Below are 25,290 nucleotides of genomic sequence, written 5' to 3' on the forward strand. Positions count from 1 at the left end.
TGGATTGGACGCGTGCAGAGGTGAGGGGAGGTGAGGGGTGGTCCCTGTCCACCTTAAAAAGCAGGTGATCCGGAGGGCTGCTGGTATCCTCCTCACCTGAGCAGCCTCCAGTCTTCAGCTTACTGTCACAAGCAGCAGGATGTCTAAAGGAAGAGACTACAGCAGCCAGTCCTACTCCCCCAGCGGCGCCGGACCGACCCGGAGCTACCCGACCGGGAACAAGATCGACCCGTCGGGTAAATCCCGCGAGAAGGAAGACATGGTCGGACTGAATGACAAGTTTGTCAGGCTGATTGATAAGGTCTGTACCGTAATTTATTATTATTAGTGTTGAGTCTATTATTATTATTATTATTATTATTATTATTATTATTATTATTATTATTATTATTATTGTTATTATTATTATTATATTCTTTTATTATTTCTGTTCTGTTAAATTACTGTATTGGTTAAAGGAGCACTGTGCAGTTTTGAAGAAGAAATTTTAACTTTTAATATTTTAATTATAGATACAAACTCAGAAATAAATATATATTTTCTTATCTGAATAAACAAGCTGTTCTCAGAGGAAAATAAGGTTCAAAGAACACTGTTCTGATGCTGGAAAGGTGGCAGGGTCCGCCAAATATAAACAAAGTGTAACAGTATTGAAGCTGTGTTGTTCTTTAAAAGATCAGTTTGTTTATTTAGTTTGTTTCGGCGTGATTAAGATCTTCCTTCTCTGATTAGAATTTCTTCCCCGTAAACTACATATTGCTCCTTTAAATACGACTGATGCTCATCTTCAACTGAGCTAATATATAATAGAATATAAAGATAATTAGTTAATTGGTTAATATTATATATGTACAGTGATTCAAAAAAGTTAATATATGTTCATAAGATAAGGTTAACTGCTTAATAATGTCAATACAAAATTAGTACTCTGTGTATATAGTATGTGAAGGTCTGTATATAAATGTTCACAATATTTAAATATTATACAGATTGAGACCTAATTAATTGGGTATTGGATTAAATAAATGTGAACCTTTTTGTGACCCTTTTCAAGCATGCAGTCTTTTTAAAAATAATTTCTTTATCTGGATTAAAGAGAAAGGTTTTCTCTCCTTTCTGTTTTCATTATTATTTCAAGAAGAAGAGTTAGTGTTCTTTTATACGTCAATCAATCCAACATGACATGTTTCAAATGCCGGAGGTCGGCTCGAACCACAAAACCAGCGTCTGCCTTTGTGTTTGATTCTTGTGACCGGAGGCCATGAAAATCACCTCCCACTGCAGGCTTCAGTGTGCATACAGGAGGGTGGAGGCATGTGTGCAACGCCACCTTGTGGATTATAACATCACTTTCAGTCTGACGTCTATAAGGTTCACCAGTCTTTGAACATGAGCTGAAATAGACTGGGTGGGAATGAGCAGAAAGATACGCATGCGATAGAAGGTCTGTGAAGTTTTGATAAGATGTTTGGAACGAGCAGAACTCCTCACCTGTCATTATCATCACCAACCACATAATGATAACATGTCAAACTCTCAAAGGCTTCTAGCCACAGTATATAATTAGACTCCCCATTCCTTTTTGTGTTTCTCTCTCTATGTTTTGTCCATTTACGTCTTCTTTTTACGTCCCCGCGTCCGTCTCCTGCCTCAGGTGAAGAACCTGGAGGATGAGAACAAGAAGCTGGACACAAAGCTGAAGATCCTGAAGGAGCAGGAGGACTACGACGGGAAGATTGACAACATCGTGAGGCAGATGGAGGACGAGCTGCAGCAGCAGATCGACAGCTTGCTCCGCGACCAGGAGAAGCTGCAGGCGGAGCTGCTCAGGAACCAGGAGGCGGTGGATGACACCAGGAAGAGGTCAGCAGGTCACGGTTGTAGCTGATTTGCTGGAGTTTGTCTTCTTGTTCACAGTTCGAACCTCTTCAACTTTGAATATGTCTGTTTTTTCTCTTGGTTTCCAGCTACGAGGACGAGTTTCATAAGAAAGCCGAGCTGGAGAATGATTTTATCGTCAACAAAAAGGTACGAGAGGCTTCTTGTGTGTCCAAACATTTACAAATGTGGTGAAAAGCTTTAAGAAATTCACGTAGAACCCAAAGTTTAAAACACATCAGGGTACTTTTTGAACAATTTCAGGCCTCTGAAATCAATTATTGGTGGCCAAATGACATTTTTCAAAGCAATTCCTTCACTTTAAGCCTTGCGTGTGTCATTAATCATGTGTGTATAATGTGTGTGTGAACCAGGATGTGGACGAAGGTCACCTGGAAGCGGTGGATCTGGCTCTGGAGCTGGAGGACCTGATGGGGAAACTGGACTTCCTCAGGGTTGGCTATGATGAGGTGCGGATGAGGTTTTAATGAACTCATCACATTCATGTGCTGAGTTGGGAAAGGACTGTGAGGCGACGTTGAACAATAAAACTGAACTCTGCTGTGCCCACTTCTGCCCCCTGCAGGAGATCAAGGAGCTGGAGTCTCAAGTCCAGAACCAGACGGTGGTCCTGCGCGACGACAGCAAACGGTTTCTGGACCTGGACGATATCGTCGAGAGCGTCAAGAAGCAGTATGAGAACATGGCGACCCGTACGAGGGAGGAGGCTGAGCACTGGAACCAGAAAAAGGTGGGGTGAAGCGGAAGATTATACCCAAAGAAGACGACTTAGTATGTGTTTTTTTTCAAGAGCATTCCCAATATTGTTCACATTTTGCTGTTTCTCCCGCACACTAGATGGACGCCTTGGTCTTAAACGCAGGACAGCGTGAGCAGGACGTGCGTGATTTAAGGAGGGAGATCTCGGACCTGGTGCGCCACAGCCAGAGGCTCAAGGGCGACCTGGAGGCTCTCATCAGAAAGGTTTGGATCACACACACGAGAAACACTCAGAGTTCAGGCGAACGTGTTGTCCGTGTCTGATTGTCTCTGCTTTTCCTGCTTCAGGAAGAGTCCCTGAAGCAGGACATCAACCAGGCGAGGGCCGAAGGGGACAGCAACATAGAGAAGGCCCTGGAAGACATCGGCCAGCTGAAGGAAGCCCTGAGACGGGCTAAGCAGGACTTGGCCGGGCAGATCCGCGACCACCAGGAGCTGATGAACCTCAAGCTGGCCCTGGACATCGAGATCGCCACCTACCACAAGCTGCTGGAGGGCGAGGAGCAGAGGTACGTTGGTCTATAGCTCATCAGTACGCATGAGCTTCAAGTCAGTGAATCCACTCATGATGCTGTTTGCTGAAGTGACGTATTAATGCTCGCACTAACACCTGTCTCTGCTTCATCTTTCTGAAGAATGAATGACCTCATGCGCCACGCAGGTGAGAACCATTTTGTTACTTGTTTTACTTACTGAGCTGTTAGCAGCGCTGTTAACCCTGTAAAAATCTACTAATATGGCTTCTCTTGCTTCGTTTGGTTGCTTTGCGGTGTATTTTACTTGTTTTTTCCACCAATATAAACATATGGATATTATTCATTATTTATTTTAAGCGGATCAGCATCCAAAATAAACTCACAGAGCCTCAATTTAAAGCTGCAGCGTGCAAGAATTTTTGCTCAAAACGTTCAAAAATGACCTAAAATTATCAACAGAACGTGACTAAATAATAGTTTTGACTTCAGGGTTTCTTAGTATTGTGTTGCAGAGATATATCTACAGGAAGTTAGCATGCTAACCAGCTAGCCCTGGTTGGTCCAAGCCCCCAGTCTGGACCGCTAGCTGCAGGGCTAACTGAGCTAACTAGCTAAAGGCAGATACAGTTAGGAATTTGAGTTTGGAGTATGAATTTGACATCCGTCCATATGTTCTCATTATGCATGTCATAATAATGTATTTTATATTAAAGGATTATACACACTTACCAGTTAGTTAACTTTAAAGGTGCATTATACAAAAACTTTAGTGGAAAAGATGTTGAAAAGAATTCTGGGAAATGTAGGAAATCACTAATTGAAGTAAAGACTTTTGTTTATTTAGTTTGTTAGGCATTAAAAAAACATACATAGTGCACTTTAATATGATTATAATACATGAAATAGTAACACTATAAAACTCAGCGTCAGTTTCATGCATACTAGCTTGCTCATGATTCCCTCGTGTTTTGTATGCCTCTAAAATCAAACCTCTCTTTCGCTCAGATTTCTAAAAAACAAAACCAATCCAAGTCCTTACTTGCACGCAGACGTTCACCTGCCAGTGAAGCCACGAGCGCCAGGACGCACCATCATCCCTCCAACCACCAGCAAACGGCCGACCACCACCTCTATCCCGGCAGACGACATTCTCCCAGCAGGCGCCGTCACCCCACCAGAGGACCCCGCCTCCAAGAAGCGCCTGCTGATCCGGGTGCAGGTGGAGGCGGGCAGGGTCGTGTCTGAAAGCTCCCATTACACTGACGACTGACTCGCTGTCAGTCACCCCTCCGTCTGCAGCATTACAGCAAATCCACACAATGTGAATTAAATTAAAATTAAATTAAATTAAGTTAAACGCATCAAGAATCATCATGAAAGTTACTTTCAAAGCAGTCATCATTTTCCTCTGTGCGCTTTCTGGTAGAGTGAACTGTCTGACAGTTGCTTCTTGGCAGGTTGAGCGTCTTTTTTCCTAGAATCTGAGCTCGACGCTGGAGACGTTTTGTTTATGCAGGGCTGTTTTTAAAAAGGCTCTCTTATCTTTGTTTGCATTTTGAGACTCGTGGTGTTCTGTAAAACCTTTGTGAGCTAAAAGAAAACCCATCTATCTAACGATTTTCTCAGTGAGGGTAGCAGTAAAATGAGGAACTTAAAGGCGTGAAAGGTTTCTGTTCTGACGTTCAACATCTTGTTAATATCAAGTCGCACTCATAGCTGTTGCCTTAAATCACAAGAGCTCAAACATGGATCTGGGGTAGCTACTACGTGCATATGACTTTCCATCTCCTGAATACCTATAAATAAAGACACTTGTCTTTGTCTCTGTCTCAGTGGTGTTATATGTTCTGCATGTGGTTAAGGAAAATATTTGTTTACAAGCCTCGAAATGCTGTTTTTTCCCCTGAATTTCTTCTTCTTCTTTCACGTGTATCTGCACATTTGTACCTCAGATATGTCAAATTAAAGACGAGGCAATCAGAAGGCATTGCAGAGTTTACTGTGAGGGTGACATGTACTTTCAATGGATATACAGTTAATAAATAAAGCAACTTACAATTGCATCAGCAATACGTCCGCTCTGGTTTTCTTCACACAAACACAAACAGTATTCTGAAAGGAAATATTGAGACATTTTGGGAAATACGCTGACAGTATTTGCATTATTGTTGTGAGTTAGATGAGACATTCAATACCGCTGTCATATCTCTGCAGTGTACGTGTAGCTGGAGTGAGGAGACGGTTAGCTTAGCTTAGCATTCAACCTATTGTCGCAACAGCCCATTATTCCAAAACCCTAATAGTCACAAAAATGTGTGATTGGATGGGAAGACCATACATCCTTTGTTGACTTGTTGGTCATCAAGTACAATTGAGTGTTTTGCCCTTAATGCTTTAATGTATTTGGATGTACAGGAAAGGACCTTTGTCGCCATGGTGACAATAATAAACGTCATCAAACCTACTTAGTTAGGATTAGGAAAAAATTGTGTTTCAAGTAAAAATAAGTGTGTTACTAATGTTACGTATGTAAGGGTGTGCTCCATTTGAACTGGGAAGTCAACATTTCCAAGTTCCCCGCCAGCAGTTTCAACCTGAACGCACCCTGAAGTGAAAGTCGGACACGCCTCATCAGCCTCGACCTCAAAATCCAAGATGGCTGTTCGGTGTATCAATGGCTGTGAAAGCTGCAGAATATTGACAGCACACGCACTGTTCTGTCCAACTTCTATCTGTGGACATGTTGTTTCTGCGTTTGTATGTACAAAATACATACAATACAAAATATAGCATAATGCATTGTTATCAGCTGATGATGCTAACAACGGCTAACCTGACTGGAGTTGGTTTTCCAATTTGCGGTTGGAACGCGGCTGAATCAGGTGTGGATTAATTCCCAGCTCCAACTTCTGACATAATGGACGACAAACAGGCTTTTGATCCAATTGGACATTTTTCAAGCTATTGGGGTTTTCATACTTAAAGGCTGTCGTAACATTAGCATGGCACCATCCAGGACCCGTCCAAAGACACCCTTTGAAACTCACTTAATTACACATTATCTAATTATTTTAGTCCCAGCAAAAAATTAATGATAATTTGCCATGTGACGAGTGGTTAGCAACTTCTACCAGCCAAGAACAGAAAGCACAAAAAGTGTAAAGAATCCATACTGAGTTTTGGTCCAGTGTGTTTGTAAGATACGAGTCTACTTGATTAAGAGAGCGTTCAGTCATTAGGAGCTGGAGCCTGAAAGTCTCGTCCTGTCTTCATTTTCCTTCCTCCTCCTCCTCCTCCTCTTCTCCCGGTTCTCCTCTGTCTTCAGGACACATGCGTTCATGACATTGTGATGTGGAAAACATACTGGAACATGGCTTGGCACAGACGAAAAGACACGGTGTACCCTGACCCCATGATGATATCCCGTCTCTCCTTAATGTCCAACAACAGTTCAGACCTTGTTTGCTCTTTGATTCGATTAAAGTCTGCTTTTCCTCCCCGGCTCCCCTTCGCAGGCCGTCTCTTTCCCACCCACGCGCTTAAAACCACATTTTGATTGGGGAAACAAATAGTACAGCAGACAGTCAGCGTTTAATCAGGTCTCAAATAAAAATCTAATTCCCCTTTGAATGGATCTGTACAGCAAATACAAGATTGAGCCTTACAAGAGATGTTTCTGTGAATCACAAGCCTGATTTCTACATATTAAACCATCCTGTAACAAATCACATGGAAGAAACCTCTTTTTCCACCCGGTGTCTCTTTTCCTGAGTGTTCACGCTGAGGCTCTAATCTTCTTCCTGCCCCGTATCGCGCACCGTGGATGATTCCCTCTCCCCTCTTCAGCTTTCATACCAGTTTACAGATAAACACTAAAGAGGGAAGTAGGAGTAAACAGTACAAGCAGGTGGGTGAAGGATGGAGAAGATCCACGACCGGTTAAACTGCCGTCTGGAGCAGACAGATGAAGATATACTGTGTACTTCTTTGAGCTAGATTTGAAAATGAATTTTTATTTGTGGGTGAACTTTTCCTTTAATCTCTTCTTGATGAGGCTGTAGTGTCGTTGGAGAGCATTTTTTTTTTTACAGCATTTAATTACTTATCTTCTCAATGATATCTGATACAGTAATATTTTCAATTAAATTAGTGACATGTGATGTGACATGTGATGTGATTTCTTCATAAATGGACAGCTACGGACAGAAATAATATTTCAAAAGCCAGTGTCATGGTTGTAAAACAATGTGGAGCCTTCTTTTAGGAACACTGATAAATAAATTGTGAATGAATCGATGCAAATGTGTTTTTTCTGACGGACTGCAATATTTCTTCCCGGTGCACTTGATCAATATACTGTGTGCATGATGTTCATCAACCCCTAGCAGCATCATTTCTCGCAGAAATATTCAGAGTCATCCATACTTCCTCAGACTGCCACTTCCTCCGATCCCTGCGTCCTCCGCCGCCATCGGTCTCGGAGTTTCTGGAGCAGTTTGCACGCAGGTTCTGTGTACTGCCTGTTGGCCAGGCCGAGCACCAGCGGCACCACGGCCATGCTTCCTATGCCGGTGCACGACAGCACGATGTGAGTGGTGGAGCTCCACTTGGTGTCGCTGACCAACAACGCTACGCAGACGTGCATGTAGATGAGGTAGGGAACCCAGCACGCCAGAAACGTCAGCGACACCGCCACCACGCAGCGGGTGTACCGCAGGTTCAGCCTCTGCTCGCGGTCCGAGGCCTGACTACCTCGCTCCACTGAGCGATGGAGGCGACAAATGTCCTTCAGCTGGCCTCGGGTGATCCATAAAACGCGGCCGGTCATGCCGGCGATGGTAAGAATAGCAGGCAGGACGAGTCCGTACACCTCCAAGTAGATAAAAGCATTGGAGAATACTCGCCTGTACGAGCAGCAGGCGGTTGCGTTTGTCGAACAGTTTGAAAGTGGCATAATCTTTTGGCTGCCTGCGCAGCAGTCGTCCCAGTCCGGCCCTGACCAGTTATTCCACCCAAAAGCAGGAAGCGACGCGTACAGAAGCGGTGGCGCCCACACCGCGAGCAACGCCAGAGGAAAACTGCGGTGCACCCACAAGTTGTTGTAATGCAGGGGGTCAACGATGCAAATGTAGCGCTCGTAGTGGACCATCACCAGGTTGAAAAGGAACGCCAGGAAGAGGAAGTTTGGGAAAATGTGAGCTACCATGCAGGAGTTCAGACTCAACTCCCGGTTCAGGCCCATTAACGGTATGAAAGGCAGAGCGACGCCGGTGCACAAGTCCGCCACCAGCAGGCTGAGGAAGAAGTAGTTGGGCGTGTTGTGGAGCTGGCGGTTCCAGGCGATGCCCAGGATGATGAAGAGGTTGGCCAGGATGATGGATGTCGACAGCGGTATGGTGATGGCGTAGATTAGCTGCTCCCCGGAGAGCAAGGCATGGGAGTCGTTGTGATCCATCATGCGTTTAATCTGCAGACTTCCTCCCATTTGCAGCCCGGCTCCACTCCCATCAACGTGCAGCTAGCCTGGCAGGAAGGAGGAACATCGTTATGAAACATAAGCGATGGAGGAAATAAGAAGTATAGTCCGTATAGGGAGGAGGTTGGAGATGGACGGTCAGGTTAAACAAGCACAGGACTTTTAATCAGGAGACCGATGTGTTAAACGTGATGTGTTATTTGACTTACTATCGAGCGAAGTTACGTCACGTACATAACGTAAGTTCTTTACCTAACGTCGGTACGGTTGATTTCACCCCAAACAATGCTGTTTTCTGAAACCGAACCACTTAGTTTCAGTGCCTTTGTTGCACAGTTTTGTCAAAGGCACGTCTGTAAATGAAGTTACAGAGGGAATCTAGTTATTTTAACCCAAACCACGATGTTGTCCTAAACCTAACCAAATCGTTTAAGTAAAAGCGAACTGCGACTGCACAGCATCATGCATGTGACATCGGGTTATTTTGGGAACAGTTACTGTGGGGAGTCACTGGCATTTGACCTATTCAGTGGTTTTGAAACTAAACTGTGCGTTTTTTGGGGGGTTTTTTTGCTGGCCTTCTTTTGTGACTATCTGGTTTTTCTGCGTAAACAAGGGCCTGGGAGAAACTCGCAGAGGAAATGCAATTGAGCAGAGATGGAGAAAAGAGATGTTGTAAAAAAAAAATGCAGCAGGAAGCGAAGCAGAGTAGATTATCAGAAACAGATAGCAGCACTTTCTATTTATAAAGACGATATGAGATGCTACCGATCGAGCAAGAGATGTTCATTCAGGCCATCGGGTTGAGCCGCTCCACTGCAATCGGCAATCTTACATCGAGAAACCTTTCTTCTTTAAATAAACAGAGCGCGCTTGGGAGGATGGGTTAGTGTTCAACCTCAGAACGGTGACCACTTTTCAAACCAATCTCAAGTGGATGGTGGAAAGATATTTTGAATGATTTATTCAAAGTGAGTCTGGATGGACGGGGGGGGGGGGGGGGGGGGGGGGGGTAGTCAATGTCAAGAGGAAAGACTGACCAAAGTGCAGCCAGGGAACATTAAAACTGACAATATTTACAAGAGAAGCTGCTTCGTAATGTATAACAAATTCTGTCTTTGGTGTATTTGAGCGAGTGAAAGTGACTTGAACAGAGAGGAAACAGAGACAGCCAGCTACAGCCCAGCAACCACATCCTGCTGTGCTCCTTTTCTGTCATCTCGTTTGACCACCGAGACTAAATTCAGCCTCTTTTGTTTGCCGACAGCCGAGATAAGAGCGCACGTTAATGGACGCGAGGCCACTGTCATTCAATAATTCATCGGGGAGGACTCTGGAGTTACACCTCCCTTTGTGTCTTATTATATGTTTTAGAAAGTGATACACCTCGTGGGGACGATCCAAACACCTCCGGCTTTAGGAAACAAGTCTGTTTTACCAATATCACACGTAGTTTTATGTCCATATGCTTTATGATTGCGCTTTATGACATCCTGTTTATGTGTGGGTAAGTGCTTTATAGTGCTCGTTTAACATAATACTTAAAAACACAAGAATCATTGACGTTCAGAAGTGAACACATTGCAACATGTCAGTATTTCGACATCACATCCAATCTGCAAGCTCATTCGGAGGAGTCTTTTTCTGTCAAAGTCCTTTTTCCGCTTCAGCAATTACTGATATTAAAAGGTCTTTAGTGCTTGGAAGCAGATTTGGCTTGATTGTACGCCTGCTGTCTGGCTGTGTTGGATTTGTCTATGAAAAAGCATGTTTGTCATGTGTCAAAATGTGACTTCACAGCCCAAAAACATGCTACAGAAAAGCAATTACACGACTTAAAACGTATAGAAACAGAAATGCATAATGATCCGCTGCAGATTATGAGCAGAAAGTCTTTTACCTTGGGATGAACAGTCCAGTCATGTGTCCCCTGACAAAGGCAGCGCTCATAAAACACAGCTTCTTATCTCTCCCCTGATAACTTAAGCCTATTCCCCTGCATGACATATCCACGAGCAGAAGCTGCAGCATCCGCCACGACCTACAGGAGCTTCTTTGTTTTTGTTTTTTTTTATCCTTTAAGATCCCTTCAGTCACAGCAGCCTATTCAAACGCTCAACAAGCGAGGAGCCAAGAGTGAGGCTGCTCCTCTCAGATACTTTAAAGGGGAAGTGCACACTGAAGGAGGAGGAGGAGGAGGTGGTGACGGCAGCTTTACTGGACGTCTTTTCCTGAAAGGGGGTGGGGGGGTCGCTCGTTCACTAACCCTTCACCGACTAACTTTTTGCTCTTCTTTTCGCCCATTGGCCTCCTGTTGTTTCATCACCGTCCAGGCCCTGCAGTGCGTCTCCATGAATGGAAGAGGATGGGAAGCTGTTATCACGGCAGCCCTGAAAAATGATAAGTGCATTCCAGGGTAACATCAGGAGGCCCGGCATGTGGTTTCACACCCCGCATGATGCTCTCCAGATGCTCGGAGACGGACTCTGCAGCGTGTAACGTTGATAAAAGTTTGAGAATCATGGGGGAAAAATCATCCATCTGTTAATATTTTTTGCCTTTGTTACACATTCATGAATGTCTCACGATCCTTCAAGAAGCTTATGCATACGTTTTAGCATTTGTAGCTTACAGTGAAGAACAGTTTTAATTAATTAATTATTTAGAAGCCGTGAAGAAACTTAATTCTGTAGAAATGTGGACAGGAAGGGGAGTTTTGCAAAGGTCTATAGTTTTGAGGAAGTGGGGGATATACTTTTTTTTTTTTCCAACAACAGAGAATGACAATGACAAGTAAAAGTACAAACATGCATGGTTGGTTGGTTTGTCAGCAGGATAAAACAAAAACTACTGAACAGATTTTCATGAAACCTAAACAGAGGATGGCTCTACTCCCAGAATAGACCCTTATCAACTTAAATAAAGGGACGGATCCAGAAACTTTTATTGACGGCTTACTGTTTGCTGCGCAAACGTAGCATCAGGCTAACGCTCTCGGCAGAGTCAGTGAATAAGCTTGTTATTCTCTAAATGTCCATTTCTTTAAATCCAGCTATGTGTTTACTAAGAGAAGCCACCTTTCGCGTAACGTTAAGCTGCGTTTATATCATTTTCTGATCCAATCACTTTGTCATTTGTTGTAAAACACGTCAGAAAAAGCCGTACTGTATGTAAGGTCAAAACAAATGCTAAGATGCATTTGCTACCTTTTTTTTTTTTGGCCCTTGACCAACTTAAAACATACACATACAACAGTGTGTACGTCTGAATTCATAACAGCTGTCACAGGCTACTCATATTTAAACACAGTGTTGGATGGAAAGCCAGCGACGACCTGTTTTGTTTGCCAAACATGCAAGACTCCTTTCCCTGATAGCACGGAGCAGACGTGGTGCTGGTGGAGATGGACGAGCTCCAGTCAGATAATGGTTTTAAACAGAAACGTTCCTGTGCCGGGGAACATCTGGGAAGACACTGCGCAGGGAGGAAAAGCCGGACACGAAAGCACAACATCCGAACAATACAAAGGAGAAGAGCATCTGGGCTTTCCTGGAACGCCTTACTTAACACGATATCTAAAATGATATAGGTTAATCTTGTTTTTTTCCGTAAACAGTGGAAAAATGTAATTTGATATGATTAATTAAGGGTACATTCAGTCATCTACAGACAACTGCTGGCAAAGAAGCTCGAAGCTCTCTCATCATGTTAGCTAACGCTAGCTAAAATCAATGACACCTTGCTCCTGAGGACACTTGTGATTGTCCTGAATTCAAATATATATTAATATGTTTTCCATGAAAAAAGTGAACCAACCACCACTAGGCAGAGATAAAATTGGTAAAATAAGGCCAGAATTCAATGATAGCTCCAAAAATATGGGGGCAGCATAACCGCTAAATGCTGGTCACTGTATTTGCTATTGCATTCTTTAACTGTAGGTAGCTGCCATGAGTTTGTTAGCTAGATTAGCCGTAATTTTTGTGGGTTTGTTTTGTTTTTGTTATTTCAGAAAAGCTAGCTGTTTTGTTTTTTTCCTTAAACAGGCAAGAAAGTGAGCTGAAAGCGACAATTCAGGGAAAAAAGGAAACAAAAAGGTCTATCTTGAGCTAGCTGCCATTAGCTAATTAGCTGTGTTGTGTTTTTTTTTTTTTTTTTTTCAGAAAATCTGGCTCTCTTTACTTAAATAGGCCAGAAAGTGAGCTAACAAATTAATAAAAAAGAAATGAAAAATATGTGCTATCTTTGGCTGTTGCTACCTGCTATTAGCTAATTAGCTCCGTTAGCTGTTTCTGTTAAACGATATGTACATTTCCTACTTTAAACTGATTTATCAGTCACTTAAGTACCGACTGAATCTCTGTTTTTACTCTGGTCTCTCGCTGCAACATGTTTTCTCCCCGAGTCGATTTTTCTCAAACAGATGTATTTTTAATGGGTTTGCCTCCTCTTCCTCCTGACATGTTTACCTTGGCACCTGCACCTGTCTCTCTCTCTCTCTCTCTCTCTGCTCCACCGATTTGTTCGGCATCTGTTCTGTCAGCACAGCAGCGCTCGGAGAATATGAGCCGCCGTTTAATGGATCAGGCTCGGGGCCCCCATCGAGGGCCGAAGATGATAATCCTTTCAGCCATTCCTAGCCTTTGTCTTCACACCGGCTGACCTTTGAGGCCAAACACACCGCTGTGACAAATGAGGAAAATATCCTGCCGCTACTGAACGCCACGCTTGGCAGGTGTTATTTTCCCCTGGTTCCCGAGTGCAGCTCGGCTGGATGACGTTTGTGTAACAACTCTCTGTCTTTATTTTGTTTGGTGCTTCATCTTCTGTCCTGACCAGACGCAACAATAGTGTCATGCTGCCTGCAAAAAAAGCGCACAAACATGTTCGAGTGTGCCGGTTTTTTCCTGTCTGGGTGAGTTATGCATGTACAGGTAGGAGGAAGAAGCACTTGTGTGCAGGATGCTGATGTTTATCCTCATCGTGACAGACAAGTCAAGCGGCAAGAACAACAATGGAGTGAGGAAAAGAGCAGGTTTTGGCCTCCGATGTCATTCTTAAACGCGCGTATGTTACGTCGGCAAACACTCAGCCACACTTACGTCCAGCTGCTTGGCCTATATTAAAGCACGGACATGGCAACAAGCGACAGAGTGGCTGGTGAGCTAATGCGTTTCCTGATTGCGAAGGCAGTAAAGCCTCGTAATTGCTCTATTTTGCGCAGTCTTCACAACATCTGCTTGTTTCGTAGAAAGCATAGTTGCTAGACGGAGCTGTGCATTTAGTCAGAGGGGATCTGCCGGCCTCATGTTTTGTTTCAAAGATAACTGGAGCCTTTTCACGTGTTTTCTGATAGCGGAAAAAAAGGTGGACGGGACAGATGGTTGCAGTTATGTGGTGAGGCCCCTGTAGGTCGCCATAACGCACATGCTCTTTTGGCTTTTAGTTGCTCTTAAAGGAGCTCTGCTGAGCTGTGTTAGCGGACTTTGGGGCTCCATACTTTGGTGCCTTTTGCCCAGAAACAAAAACCTCTCGAGCATCGTTCGTTTGCCTTCAGACAGCACGAAAAACAAAACTTGCATCTACATGTTACAAGAGTCTGACGCAAACCACAGCAGAGGACGGATCAAAGTACTGTCCTCCTATTGGCCCCGGCCCTGACATGAACTGATCTACTTAATGTCTTTTTTATCATTTATAATAATCTCATCTAAACTGCTGTCAGTGCTCGAGATCCTCTTCTTTAAAGGTTGTGTCGTCTGCGTACTGACTCACCTCCTCCTCTATACCCCAAATCTGATCAAATAAATAAAAAAGGGATCCGAGTAAAAAGCTCTGTTGGATGGTAGTCTAAACACGCAGAGAGCCCACTTGAATTCAGAAAGATTTTACAGTTAATTGCGCCTTCGTCTCATTTTTCAACATGTCACCGTGACCCTGCAGAATGACCACTTTCGTCCTCAGCAGCTTGATTTAATCCAAACCGATACACACAGACAAAAATAGACGCAAGTATGAACGATGTCCTCGGATGCAGATGAGGTTTAAGTGTTTTAAGTGGTCGGGGTGGATATTAGTCATGAATGACACAGTCCTCGGTGAACCAGAAGGAGGTGTACTATTTATTATTTGGTATTTACAATTGAATTGGCGAGATAATTCCTGACTGATCTTTTCTGGGAGCTGGAAGACCACACACGCGAATAAAAAAACTTCAATTACGGGAAAAATCATAATGAATTCCTGTATCCGTACTCGTGTTATCTCTAAAACACTTTGAACATTTAAAGGGATGTCAAAGGAGAAGGACTGTAATGTATCACTCTTTGAAACTCTCCCTGTTTACTTTCTCAGATTCTTGGACAAGAGCACACTTAGAAGAAACAGCTTGTTCTAAAGAATCAAGAGGTGAAACTCCGGACATACAAGATGGCGGCGGAACGCGGCATTTTAAAAATCCTGAGGAGAAGGGAAACGTTCTCCGATGTCGGAGAAGTAAAAAGTCTGATCATGAAAAGTCTCTGCTGTTCCTCCTGGAATATTTCCTCTCCTCTTCTCTCAGCTCTCTTTACCGATCTGGTCTCTGTAGGCAGAAGACTTTCGCCTGGTTGTCTCCGGAAGCGGTGACAGCGACAGATGCTTCCCTGAAAGAGGATGACGTCAAGAAGGAAAATCAACATTCCTCAGTGACTGAAGAAACATTTAAGACTGCGAGAGAGAGAGAGAGAGAGAGATGACTGTATCAAAGTGGTACCTGTTGATGGTGAAGTCGAGGATCTCTGCGGTGTGGCCGCGGTACTCGGACACCATGCTGCCAGTGCGAGCGTCCCACAGGCGCAGCGCTCCGTCTAAGCAGCAGGTGGACACCACAGAAGAAGACTCTTCCCACTGCAGGTGAACGATGCCGGCCTGGAGGAACACAGAGAGGGAATTTAAGTGTCAACAGCTGACATTTCTAACGATTCGCCAATTAGCTAACCATCACAATATCAGTTACTCTACTGTTGCTAAAGGTCACATATTATGCTCAGAGACAAAGAGACAGATAACGTTCTCTGGAGGTGGAGGAGACCAAAAACAGAGCTAAAATCAACTCACAATTTGTTTCGCAATTGGTCTAAAATCAGTTAGTATTGTCAAATGTGCTTAAAAACGATTCCTAAACTGGACGTTCTCTGTACTGTATGTATGAGTGAAGGCCATTATCTGCACACAAGCCACGACGGCTCAACTGGACCTCCCTGATGGTACCACAGGTGCCTCCTGGGAGATCTGTGATGCAACTGCAAAGCCTCCGTACATTATGCAAAGTCAAGACAAGTGAGAATCCGTGGCGGTATGTACGGGGGAGCTGACCTCATGTTGACACCTGTGCCTCAGGACCTGTGTGGAGAGGTCGTATATGGCCAGAGTTCCCTCCAGGTACGCCACAGCTATGAGAGGAAGACTGGAAGGAGAAAAAAAGACGGAACAAAGAAGAAAGTTTAAAATAGAGCTTTGATCCTCAGTAAGTCTGAAATCAGGCTGCAACTAATGATTACTTTTATATTATAGAGGCTTAACTTTTTCAATTTCAAATCTTTTTCATCACACATCCCTCAGGACTGAAGTGAAGTATTTCATGATTCAGTTTAGACCAAGCAATGATGTAAATGACCATTTTCATTAACCCAATTTGAATCTTGAAGCCAAAAGGGCACAAATTGCATGTTTTGTGCAACATATTATTACTTTTCTTGGTTTCATGGTGTGGGAGGATATCCAGTAGTTATTATGAAGTTGTTTGATATTTCCTTTTTTCTTAATTGTTCTGCAGTTTAAAGGTTATTTCATCTCCTCCAGCTGCATGTTAGCTCTAGTTAATTTACTCACGTGTTGCAGAACCCCACAGACTCCACAGAGTTGGTTTCTTCATCGTCTTTTGATGCTTTCGCTTTGCCTCCGTCCACAGAGAACGACCCCACCACCTTTAAACACAAGCAACACATGAACACAGAGATCAGAAGCTTTACAGAACTATTTATCCTACAAACAAACCCTCTTCTCCATCTTTTTTTTCCTCACTCTGACACCCACCTTGCCCGTGGCGGTGTTGATGAGCTTGGCGCATCCGTCCACCGACCCCGTCAGCACCAGGGAGCCGTCCTTGTTGCACGCCAGGGTGGTAAGCGCCCCCTGGTGTCCGTCCTGACCTATTGAACAAACAAACCATTCATGACACAGTCGTGCGTTTTCTCAATCATACTTTAAACAAATCATAAATCACAAGTCACCTAGATAACAAAAATGTAGCGGTGACAGCAGGGTGAAGCCGCCACACTCACCTTTAATGACGTAGACGGCGTTTCCCTGCTTCAGATCCCACACGCGCACCGTTCCATCCTCATAACCCACGACAGCCCGTTTACCTGGAGAAACATTTAAATTAATATGATAAATACATTTCTTTGTGATCTCTGGCTTTTTAAATACAGCTGCATTGTTTTTCTAAACTGTGGTTTTAAATCCTGTAAAGCATCTTTGTTCTTCACCATCAGGGAGGACTTTGCCGCTGGTGGCCTGGCACGCGGAGCTCTGGAAGGTTTTACAGTCCCCTGATGGGATCTTCCACATCCACACATTGCCGTCGTCTGTCCCTGCCAGCAGCACCGGAGCGCAGGGATGCCACTCCAACCACTGAGGAGGAAGCAGGGCAGACAACCGTGATTTAATAGCTGCTATGCCTTGCTAAAGGGCAACTCAGCGGTCGCGGTTGAGGGAAGGGGTGCATGTGTGATCACTCACTTCCCCCACAAGACCACAAATTCTCAGCGCGAGCGGCCATCCTCTCCTAATAAATTCCTTCAGCCCCAGTAAAAGACTTCACACAAGTGCTTACAGATGCACAAACTAAACAGACGCACAAATACACGGTCAGGCTGAGGCAGCGTTTCTGGATTACACTCGTACCTCAAGATCTCCCACTTCGAACGACCAGATCTCCTCTTTGGTTTCCACTTTCCACGCTTTAATCATGCCGCTCATGTCACCCGTTGCCACCAGGGACGAGTCGTGGCTGAACACGGCGCACGTCACGGAGTCTTTGTGACCTGTGGGGACAAAGAAAAAAAATACTTTTGAAGATTTCACACAGGTGTTTTGGATTTATTTACAAGTCTCAGCTAAAAGCCGAGAAACACAACACTGTTTATGTCCTGGCTGCACAATTGCAGATGAACAAGTCACTTTCTATTAAACACTGATGGGTTACACGTCACAAGTCAAAGTTTAATGAGATTGATAATCTGAATCTGCAAAGAATCTGATATATATCTTCCTCTCATGTCTCAATACATCGACTCTTGAATGTGTGTATAATCTGCCTTCCACACTCACCTGAGCACTCCAGCAGAACTTCTCCATCGCTCAACCTCCAGACATACGCCTTGTCATCCTCTCCTCCTGTCACCGCCATGCTGTTCGTGGCAGGATCCAGACTCACACAGAACACAGAGCCTGGACAGAGGAAGGGAAAAGAAAAGTAAAAGGTTTAACAGACTGAATCTGCCTGATCACAAGATCATAATAAACCCAAGGTAAAGGTGCTACCAGAGTGTTTGGAGAAGGTGAGCTCGCTGTCATCCTGCTCTGCCTCCATCTCGTCCTCTGTCTCCCAGCCTTCATCATCCGCGTTTCCACCGTCTTCGAAGTCAACGTCCTCCAGGTCATCAGCCAGATCATCTGACAGTGAGACAGAAAGATGGAAGAGTCATTTAGCTTTTAAGTCCAAATCCAGCTAACGAAAACTACACTTTAGCCTAACACAGAATATCACAGGCATGGTTAGAGTTGTCAAAAGTGCCCTGTAAACAGTTTTCTACCCACCAGGACCAGGCTCTGTATCGTCCAGGTCGATGACTTCAACAATTTCCTCATCTCCGTGGAGCTCAATCGCATCCTGCTCCGTGTTATCCATGCTGTTAGCAGGCTAAAAGCTAGTAAAACAGCCGAAAAGTAACCGTGCGAGTGAAGCTAGCTAACCTGACTTTAGGCTCCCGCACTTTTAGCAACTCACGGAGTCCTTACGTGAGTGTAACTTACACTTTCGCTCGCGTACTTCGCATTTAGTGTCGCATGAATGTAGATAAACAGTTGTTAAATGTCAAACAGTCTCCCCATGTTTTCCTCACGTTGCTGTGACTGGAGAGACAGACGCGTAATGATGACGTAGCAAAATGTGCGCACCATCGGCGTCTTGTAGCTCCGTCGCCACAAGATGGCGGCGTTGCACAAAGTAGCTTCAGCAGCGCCACTCGGAGAATACTGGCTGAGTTTAGAGCATGTTTTTTAATACCTGGAGCTGGTTTATAGAGATGTTTCGACGAATTCGGTGAGTTATGATTCCCTTAAATATTGTAATTAACATAAAACGTATCTGTTCTTACGTTTTGTCTGGAAAAAAGTGGTTTTCGAGGTCAACAGGCTGCTTCTTGTAGCATGATAGCTGTTACTTCCAACACAATAACGGCTGTTAAAGGTTTATTTCGCTTTAAAATGTTAGTATAAAGTATTTCAATGTCTTATCTTTAATATTTTTTGTTTGTTTTTTACTTTACGTGTAGCCTTCAGAACATATCTATAATTATGTGAGGTAAACATAAAAAGCTAGGTTCAGTGAAGAGATAATAAGTTACATGACTGTGTTTGGAAGGAAATCAAGGCGACAATAAGTCTTATTTTTAATCTTTCAAAGGAGAGAAACAGATGTGTTAAACCACAGTATTAGTCCAAATTATGTACATTTGAAAACGTATTCAGTACTAAAAATATAAAGGTTAGCCAATCTTGCTGAGTTTGTTGAATTAGGCTAATATTAGCTTTATCTACCCGTGTTATTGTTTGCTAATTTTGTACTTTATATCCTTATTTTCTTCTATTAGTGCATGGTGTTTGCCCCAGTTTATTTTAAATGGCACTTTCCCCTTTATTCCTGTCTAATTTGTTCTCTGTATCTGTGTAAGGTCCTCGAGAACTCATTGTCGGATAAGAAAAGTGCTCCCACATCTCCCAGTAAGAATAATATCACCATTAGCAGCAGCATCGTGAAGATAATGATTATTTTTTGCCCACAGCTTCTATTTTTGCGCTGTTTCTAGCCCAGGAAGCAAAAGTCCTTGCATGTGCAAAATTTTCCTCGTCAGACACTCACTCTTAAAAATACCACTGTGAACAGTTCCTCATTGTGTGTGATGGTAATAATATGTCCCTTTTCAGTCTGATTATGATACCGTTCCTGCCTCTTACAATGTGATTATGCTGCTCCTCCAAGGAAAGGAATCTATTTTTATTAACAATCAGTGGCCTTCGCCGTGGTGAGTAGTAAATTGAGAGTTCAGACACTTGAAATCATCATCATTCTGTCACAAAACTGTAATTTACACAGCTGTTATTACTGGTGCAAGGGTGTGGCATTGCGTGCATGATATTGACGCTGTCCATCTTCATTCCATTCTGGAAATTATTGAAGCCACTGCAGGGCATGAATGTTGCACGTAGAGCTAAGACGCTCTTCCTCAATGGCAGAAAGTTGAGATGGCATAAGTTGCAGTGAACAACTGATGGAGGCATTTCTGTTTTCAGTCATCATCTAATATTCCCATGTTGATAGAAAGTCAGGTGAAGTGTCGTAGTACACAAAACCTTCCTGGAGATTCACAGCTTCTGTGTTACAGAATTCTCCAAAACAACTGAAGTAGATGGAGACTTGGCTAAAAAGCAACTGAAACGAAACATAAAATGACTCCATACAGATCCTCCAGTGTAATACAAGTCTCTGAAAACCCCCCAGATCCCAGATTAATTTGAAAAGAAGTTATTTACCCCCTCAACGTTCAGTCAAGCTCCTACACCCACCTCTGACGGGGGGGTTACTAATGCTTTTATCTTAGCAGCTCCAGGGAAGGTTTCTGGTGTAAATAACATTTTTTTTTGTCAATTTGGGATCTTCCAGAGACTTGGACTACGCCAGAGGAGCTGAACAGAAACATTAAATGCTTTTTTTTGGTAGTTTTTCAAAAAAGTGTTTTGATTTAATCCCCATCTATGTAAGCTGTTAAGGAGAATGCAGCAAACATGCTTATTTTTATATTTTTTTATTTGTTTATTTATTTGTTAGGATCCCCATTAGCTGCGCTCTAGAACGCCGCTAGTCTTCCTGGGGTCCACATTTAAAACCTGTGCATTTAAGCATAAATCTGCAATCTCAACATGAAAGACAAGACAAGTCAACAAAATCTTACATTAAATCTGTACAATCTGATTGTCATCTACCTCAAAGAGCATGTGTAAGATAACTCCAATGTACAGCGGATATAAAATAAGATAAAAAGAATAAAAATGCAGACAACAATCAGAGCAAACATAGCACATTTTTAAATCATTTAATTTCACTAGCTATTGGATAAAACAATATTACTTTTGATACTTTAGTACATTTATTGCTAGAAAAGGTTTAAGGACATTTACTGAAAAGACTTTCCCTCAATACTCTGCGTATGGGTAACTTTCACTGCTAAGTTATATATTCATTCAATAACTTTACTCAAGAATGACTTTTGGGTACTTTTTACAAAACTGCTGGACATTCATAACACACTGGTCAGAGAGATTAAAGAGAGTTAATGTACCTGAGGAGGAAGAGAGACGAAGAAGGATTTTATAAATGTGAGAGTCCTCCCAATCACCTCCAGGAAATCAAGCCAAAAATGTCTCCAGAATGAATCCCTGCCAGCCTCGGGTATGCTGAGCCTGACCTCTGACCTCCTTGTGCAGGAAGGAATGAGATGACAAAGTTCCTAAGCGCACATTTAAGGATATTTGTGAGACTGCAGTAAACCACAGGAATAACATTAGCAGCAGAGCCGTAATCCATTTTCAAAGGCGCTCCACTCTCTTCCTTAATCTTGCCATCAAAAGTTCCCTCGCCAGGGATATTTTATGAACACTTAACACAGTTTGTCTACTTCAGGTTTTTGGGGTTTTATGTCTCTTGCTATATGCCCCTGGCAGGGCTCAGGCACTGCATGCCCAAAGAAGTTTTACTGGCTGCCCAGGCCCTCCATTTCGAGCCTTCCCTGGAAAAATACAACCACCTCATGATGTGGTGAGATGTGGAAACATCAGGGTGTACGTTATTTAGACATTTTAAATCTGCAGTGAGTGAGAGATTTATAAACTCTCCGTTCGGTTATGAGTAACGCTGGAAGAGGCCGTTGAACTTTCACGCTGGAAAGTTAGATGACATTAGTTACGACGCTGGTTACAGACGCTTTATTTCATCAATCTGCTTCTGCATTTCGTAGTTTTTTCTGGCTGTCGTGCCAGCAAAGGACTTAATTCAGCTCCTGTTCACATAACTTAAAAGACATTGCTGGATAAATTTGGTAATATTGCTCAAGCTTGCGGACATTTTTACTACTGTGTAGAGGTTGATTTTGAAGGATACAAATTCTGATCCAAGAGCTGATATTTTTTGTTGTAATTAGATTAACTCATATTTATGTGAAAACATGGCAAGTATAGACACCATTTTCCGAGAAAAGGCCTTTGAAACAGCAGTTAAACCGTCATGAGACTCTAAAACCCTGACTTAAGGAATTCCTTTAGGTTTAGCGGCCCTTCAAGGCTGTGTGGTTGATAAATAAGATTCAGAAATGTCCACAGAAGTAAAAATAAAACTTGACTGGTCACGTCTGAGGTTGACAACATGATGAAAAGTCGGGCAGATACAGAGGTTTAATCCTAGTTAGGAGCTCTGACTGTATGTAGAGTCAGGAGTAACAGGAAATACCATATATGCAGCCGAGATCATGAGCTGGTTTGACCTCAGAAAACATGTGATTCAGTCCCCTGAGCAACCAGGACATCAACTGAAACACAAATCATGAGCAGAAACAAGTCATTTTACCACTTTCTGTTACTAAGTTTGTCTTTTTTGCTTGATTAGAATTTTCTTAACATTTTGTTGACGGATGTTGGTTGTGGAAGTATATTTAATCAGGTACCATAGACCTACTTTAGTTCAGCTTTGACGCACTTGTACTGTGAATATTTCCATTTCCACAATGTTACTTATTTAGGTGGATGTAAACAGAGAGACAAGACGGAAGAAAGAAAGGTTTCGGTAAGTTGTACTTTGTGTAGCACTAATTAGCAAGTGTTAGCAAGCTAGCATGTTAGACAACGAGTGAACGTGGAAAACTGTACATGCTGAATATCCACTGTGTGACTAAGGATGTGAGCATGCTGACATTGACAAATTGGTGCACTAATTTGCTAATTACAGCATCACAGAGCTGCTAGCATGACTGTAGGCTCTTAAGTCTGGTTAAACGACTAAAACTGGAGTCATTAGACAATACAATGCTAACAATGTTGCCTCTATATTGATGAGGTAAAATTCTAAAGTTGTATGTACAATTTACAGTACTTTTACCTTTTTAAGCTAGGCTACTTAGCATACATTTAGCCAATCGTCATCTACTTCTGTATTTTTACCTCAGTAGGATTGTGAATGCAGCACTTTAAACTTGTAATGAAGCACATTTGCATTGTTGTTTTGGTAGTCCGGTAAAAAATTCAGTGCGTCTCACAATACTGAACCTCATTCAAATTTTAGTCAAATTGACACTTTTGAGAACACTGACAGAAGTTGATTTGCAAGTGTAAAGCGTGTAAAGATGACAGGAATGATGCCTTCAGGTGCAGCAGCAGACTGAAGGATTGTTCAGCGCTAGTGGAGGTTTTCTTCCTCTGGGCGCATTCCAGTTTGGTTTTGTCTCCGTCTCTTGAATCTGCCTATTTTTACCCAGACACCGTGGAACAGCACTTTGGGTGGGCTCCTCTCTGCCGTCATCCGAACAGCAGAGACCGGGAGCGACCCGTCATAACAACATTTCTCGGTTTATCACTCCGGCAAGCTGGTTTATGTCTGAAAAGCAGGACACTCTGGGGTGCTGTTACTTTATAGGCACACACACATGGAACCACACATCTGCCTGACCAAGACACAGAGGCATATGCATCTACTTTTGTGTGTATGCACGTGTAATACACGCACCTTTATGCACACACACACACACTAGCGTGCACGTACACACAAACAGTATCATTAATAAGGCCTGGGAGCTGTTGCTGTGTGAGAGGTAATTACTCCATGCAGCTCAGCGAGGCTTTGATGGAAAGTTTTAGACTAACTGGCTCGACTGTAAGAAGCCTTGACTCTGCTTCTTTTTTAACAAGAAGTCTTTATGGCTCCTTTTGCTCTCTTTTCTCTCTTAAACGCTCCAGTTTCACGGCATCCTGGAAAGATTTTATGTCTCTTTTTCTTTTTTTTTCTTTTTTAAATATAGGCAAGCAAACGTACAAGAAAAGAGCTTAATTCGCTTAATAACGCTGATTAATGTTGGAGGCTGTTGTTGCACAGTTCCATCACATGCCGTCCAACACACTACGAGATGTTTAGAAGTGTTTTCTTTCTTGCTGGCGAAGCAAACTTCTTTATGACGCTGAGGTCTGCCTGCTTTGTCTGCACGCTGCGTCTGACTCATGTGGGACCGTGTTGGGTGAGATGACGGCTTCCCTTCTCAAACCACTAACAGCCAGTTGTGTGTGTACTGCAAGAGGTCTGGTCCACAGCCTGTGTGTGATGTGTCTGCTGTGGTAGCAGAGCGGTAGTTTGCGCCGGCCGTACACGCTCGCCTGTTGACTTTCTAGCCTGATTGCTGCTCCTCTTCCAGCCGCTGGCCAAAAACATGGTGTATTTTTGGAACATCATTACTCAGGATCTGTGTTTTTAGCCAGAGCCATGTAAGGTACTTTGGTACAGACGCTTTTAAAGGCATCGCGCTCCAAATAGGAGGACTTATAAACCTGAAATGGAAGGAGGTGATGAGCACTCCCCTGGATGCAAAATAGTTAAACTAACATAATCAGCGATTTGGCAACCCCAGTGCGATGTTCACTGAATTGCGAATGTGCTGCTCTGGGCAATATAAGCCAATCTAATCCCTGCTTTGACATCACTACTCTGGACACACTCACTCTCACACATGCACGTATACACACATTTGAGTGTTTTATGTGAGTCTGCGTCAGCAAAAGCCCATAGACAAACAATGCAGATGCAGATGTCAAAGACATCCTGTGCTCAATGACAGAACGAGTGTAAACTCTGTGCATCTGTATGGAGTGTGTGTCTCAGTGACGTCTGTCTTACTGAATACGATGAGAGGATTGTGTAAATTGTTTAACAGTTTGCAATTTATCTGTATCTTCAGGTACTTCTGTTTCTCATGAGGCTTTCCATTTTCTGCTCTTTTGCTTGTTACTTGTATTCCACTATATTTTCGAGGCAAATGTTGTACTTTTCACTCCCTTGCATTTATTAATAACTTATATCACAGCAGATACAGATTAATAATACAAGATGTAATCAACAGAAACCATGCTGTGTATATATAAGATAGTCAAGACTTTATTGATCCCCATGCAGGTGGAAATTCACACAGCAGTGTACTGTATACACTAAAACAATAGCTAAAATATTAAGGGTTAGGGTAAATGTATACAAACCTGCATCTACAGTTACAATCCAATAATTTCTGCTTCATAACAGGTAGACCTACTGTTGTTTTTCATTAA

The 25,290-nt window shown here is 43.0% G+C and overlaps 4 protein-coding genes across 7 annotated transcripts in view; 2 read left to right on the top strand and 2 right to left on the bottom strand.

Annotated features, from left to right (window-relative positions):
• The first annotated feature begins 114 nt into the window (after positions 1-114).
• On the top strand, positions 115-5,197 carry LOC115577207 (intermediate filament protein ON3-like). Of its 4 annotated transcripts, none has more exons than XM_030410160.1 (9): positions 115-301; positions 1,655-1,863; positions 1,968-2,028; positions 2,253-2,348; positions 2,465-2,629; positions 2,737-2,862; positions 2,947-3,167; positions 3,294-3,319; positions 4,140-5,197. In XM_030410160.1, exons 1-9 carry the CDS (start codon positions 140-142, stop codon positions 4,145-4,147), a joined length of 1,074 nt encoding a protein of 357 aa, XP_030266020.1. In that variant the 5' UTR covers positions 115-139; the 3' UTR covers positions 4,148-5,197. The 4 variants fall into 4 exon arrangements, with proteins under 4 accessions (XP_030266020.1, XP_030266018.1, XP_030266017.1 ...); XM_030410158.1 differs by having other exon boundaries at positions 4,184-5,197; XM_030410157.1 differs by lacking the exon at positions 3,294-3,319.
• Positions 5,112-10,813, bottom strand: gpbar1 (G protein-coupled bile acid receptor 1). The gene is made up of 2 exons (XM_030410161.1): positions 10,511-10,813; positions 5,112-8,657 (listed from the first exon to the last, which is right to left on the bottom strand). Exon 2 carries the CDS (start codon positions 8,617-8,619, stop codon positions 7,564-7,566), a length of 1,056 nt encoding a protein of 351 aa, XP_030266021.1. The 5' UTR covers positions 8,620-8,657; positions 10,511-10,813; the 3' UTR covers positions 5,112-7,563.
• A 3,892-nt stretch (positions 10,814-14,705) lies between these two features.
• aamp (angio-associated, migratory cell protein) lies at positions 14,706-18,820 on the bottom strand. Its single transcript, XM_030410356.1, has 11 exons — positions 18,475-18,820; positions 18,199-18,330; positions 17,986-18,105; positions 17,560-17,699; positions 17,142-17,286; positions 16,935-17,018; positions 16,687-16,802; positions 16,483-16,577; positions 15,967-16,057; positions 15,365-15,519; positions 14,706-15,254 (listed from the first exon to the last, which is right to left on the bottom strand). The coding sequence occupies exons 1-11, from the start codon at positions 18,563-18,565 to the stop codon at positions 15,179-15,181; spliced, it is 1,245 nt and encodes a 414-aa protein (XP_030266216.1). The 5' UTR covers positions 18,566-18,820; the 3' UTR covers positions 14,706-15,178.
• A 47-nt stretch (positions 18,821-18,867) lies between these two features.
• The window catches only part of LOC115577328 (histone deacetylase 4-like), a 66,536-nt gene continuing 60,113 nt past the window's right edge, over positions 18,868-25,290 (top strand). Inside the window, exon 1 of the mRNA XM_030410351.1 lies at positions 18,868-18,979. The gene's annotated coding sequence lies outside the window, so the exon portion shown is untranslated. The remainder of the gene's footprint in view (positions 18,980-25,290) is intronic.

This window comes from Sparus aurata, chromosome 24, assembly GCF_900880675.1.
Source record: "Sparus aurata chromosome 24, fSpaAur1.1, whole genome shotgun sequence".
Taxonomy (NCBI): Eukaryota; Metazoa; Chordata; class Actinopteri; order Spariformes; family Sparidae; genus Sparus; species Sparus aurata.

Excerpts from the sequence above, each read along its gene's own strand:
- aamp (XM_030410356.1), bottom strand. The coding sequence starts at position 18,565 with ATGGATAACACGGAGCAGGATGCGATTGAGCTCCACGGAGATGAGGAA. Across the intron at positions 18,331-18,474 it reads CGATACAGAGCCTGGTCCTG|ATGATCTGGCTGATGACCTG; the intron begins GTGGGTAGAAAA and ends TCTCACTGTCAG. Across the intron at positions 15,520-15,966 it reads GGCACAGGTGTCAACATGAG|GCCGGCATCGTTCACCTGCA; the intron begins GTCAGCTCCCCC and ends GTGTTCCTCCAG.
- gpbar1 (XM_030410161.1), bottom strand. The coding sequence starts at position 8,619 with ATGGGAGGAAGTCTGCAGATTAAACGCATGATGGATCACAACGACTCC.
- LOC115577207 (XM_030410157.1), top strand. The coding sequence starts at position 140 with ATGTCTAAAGGAAGAGACTACAGCAGCCAGTCCTACTCCCCCAGCGGC. Across the intron at positions 2,029-2,252 it reads ATTTTATCGTCAACAAAAAG|GATGTGGACGAAGGTCACCT; the intron begins GTACGAGAGGCT and ends TGTGTGAACCAG. Across the intron at positions 2,349-2,464 it reads TCAGGGTTGGCTATGATGAG|GAGATCAAGGAGCTGGAGTC; the intron begins GTGCGGATGAGG and ends TGCCCCCTGCAG.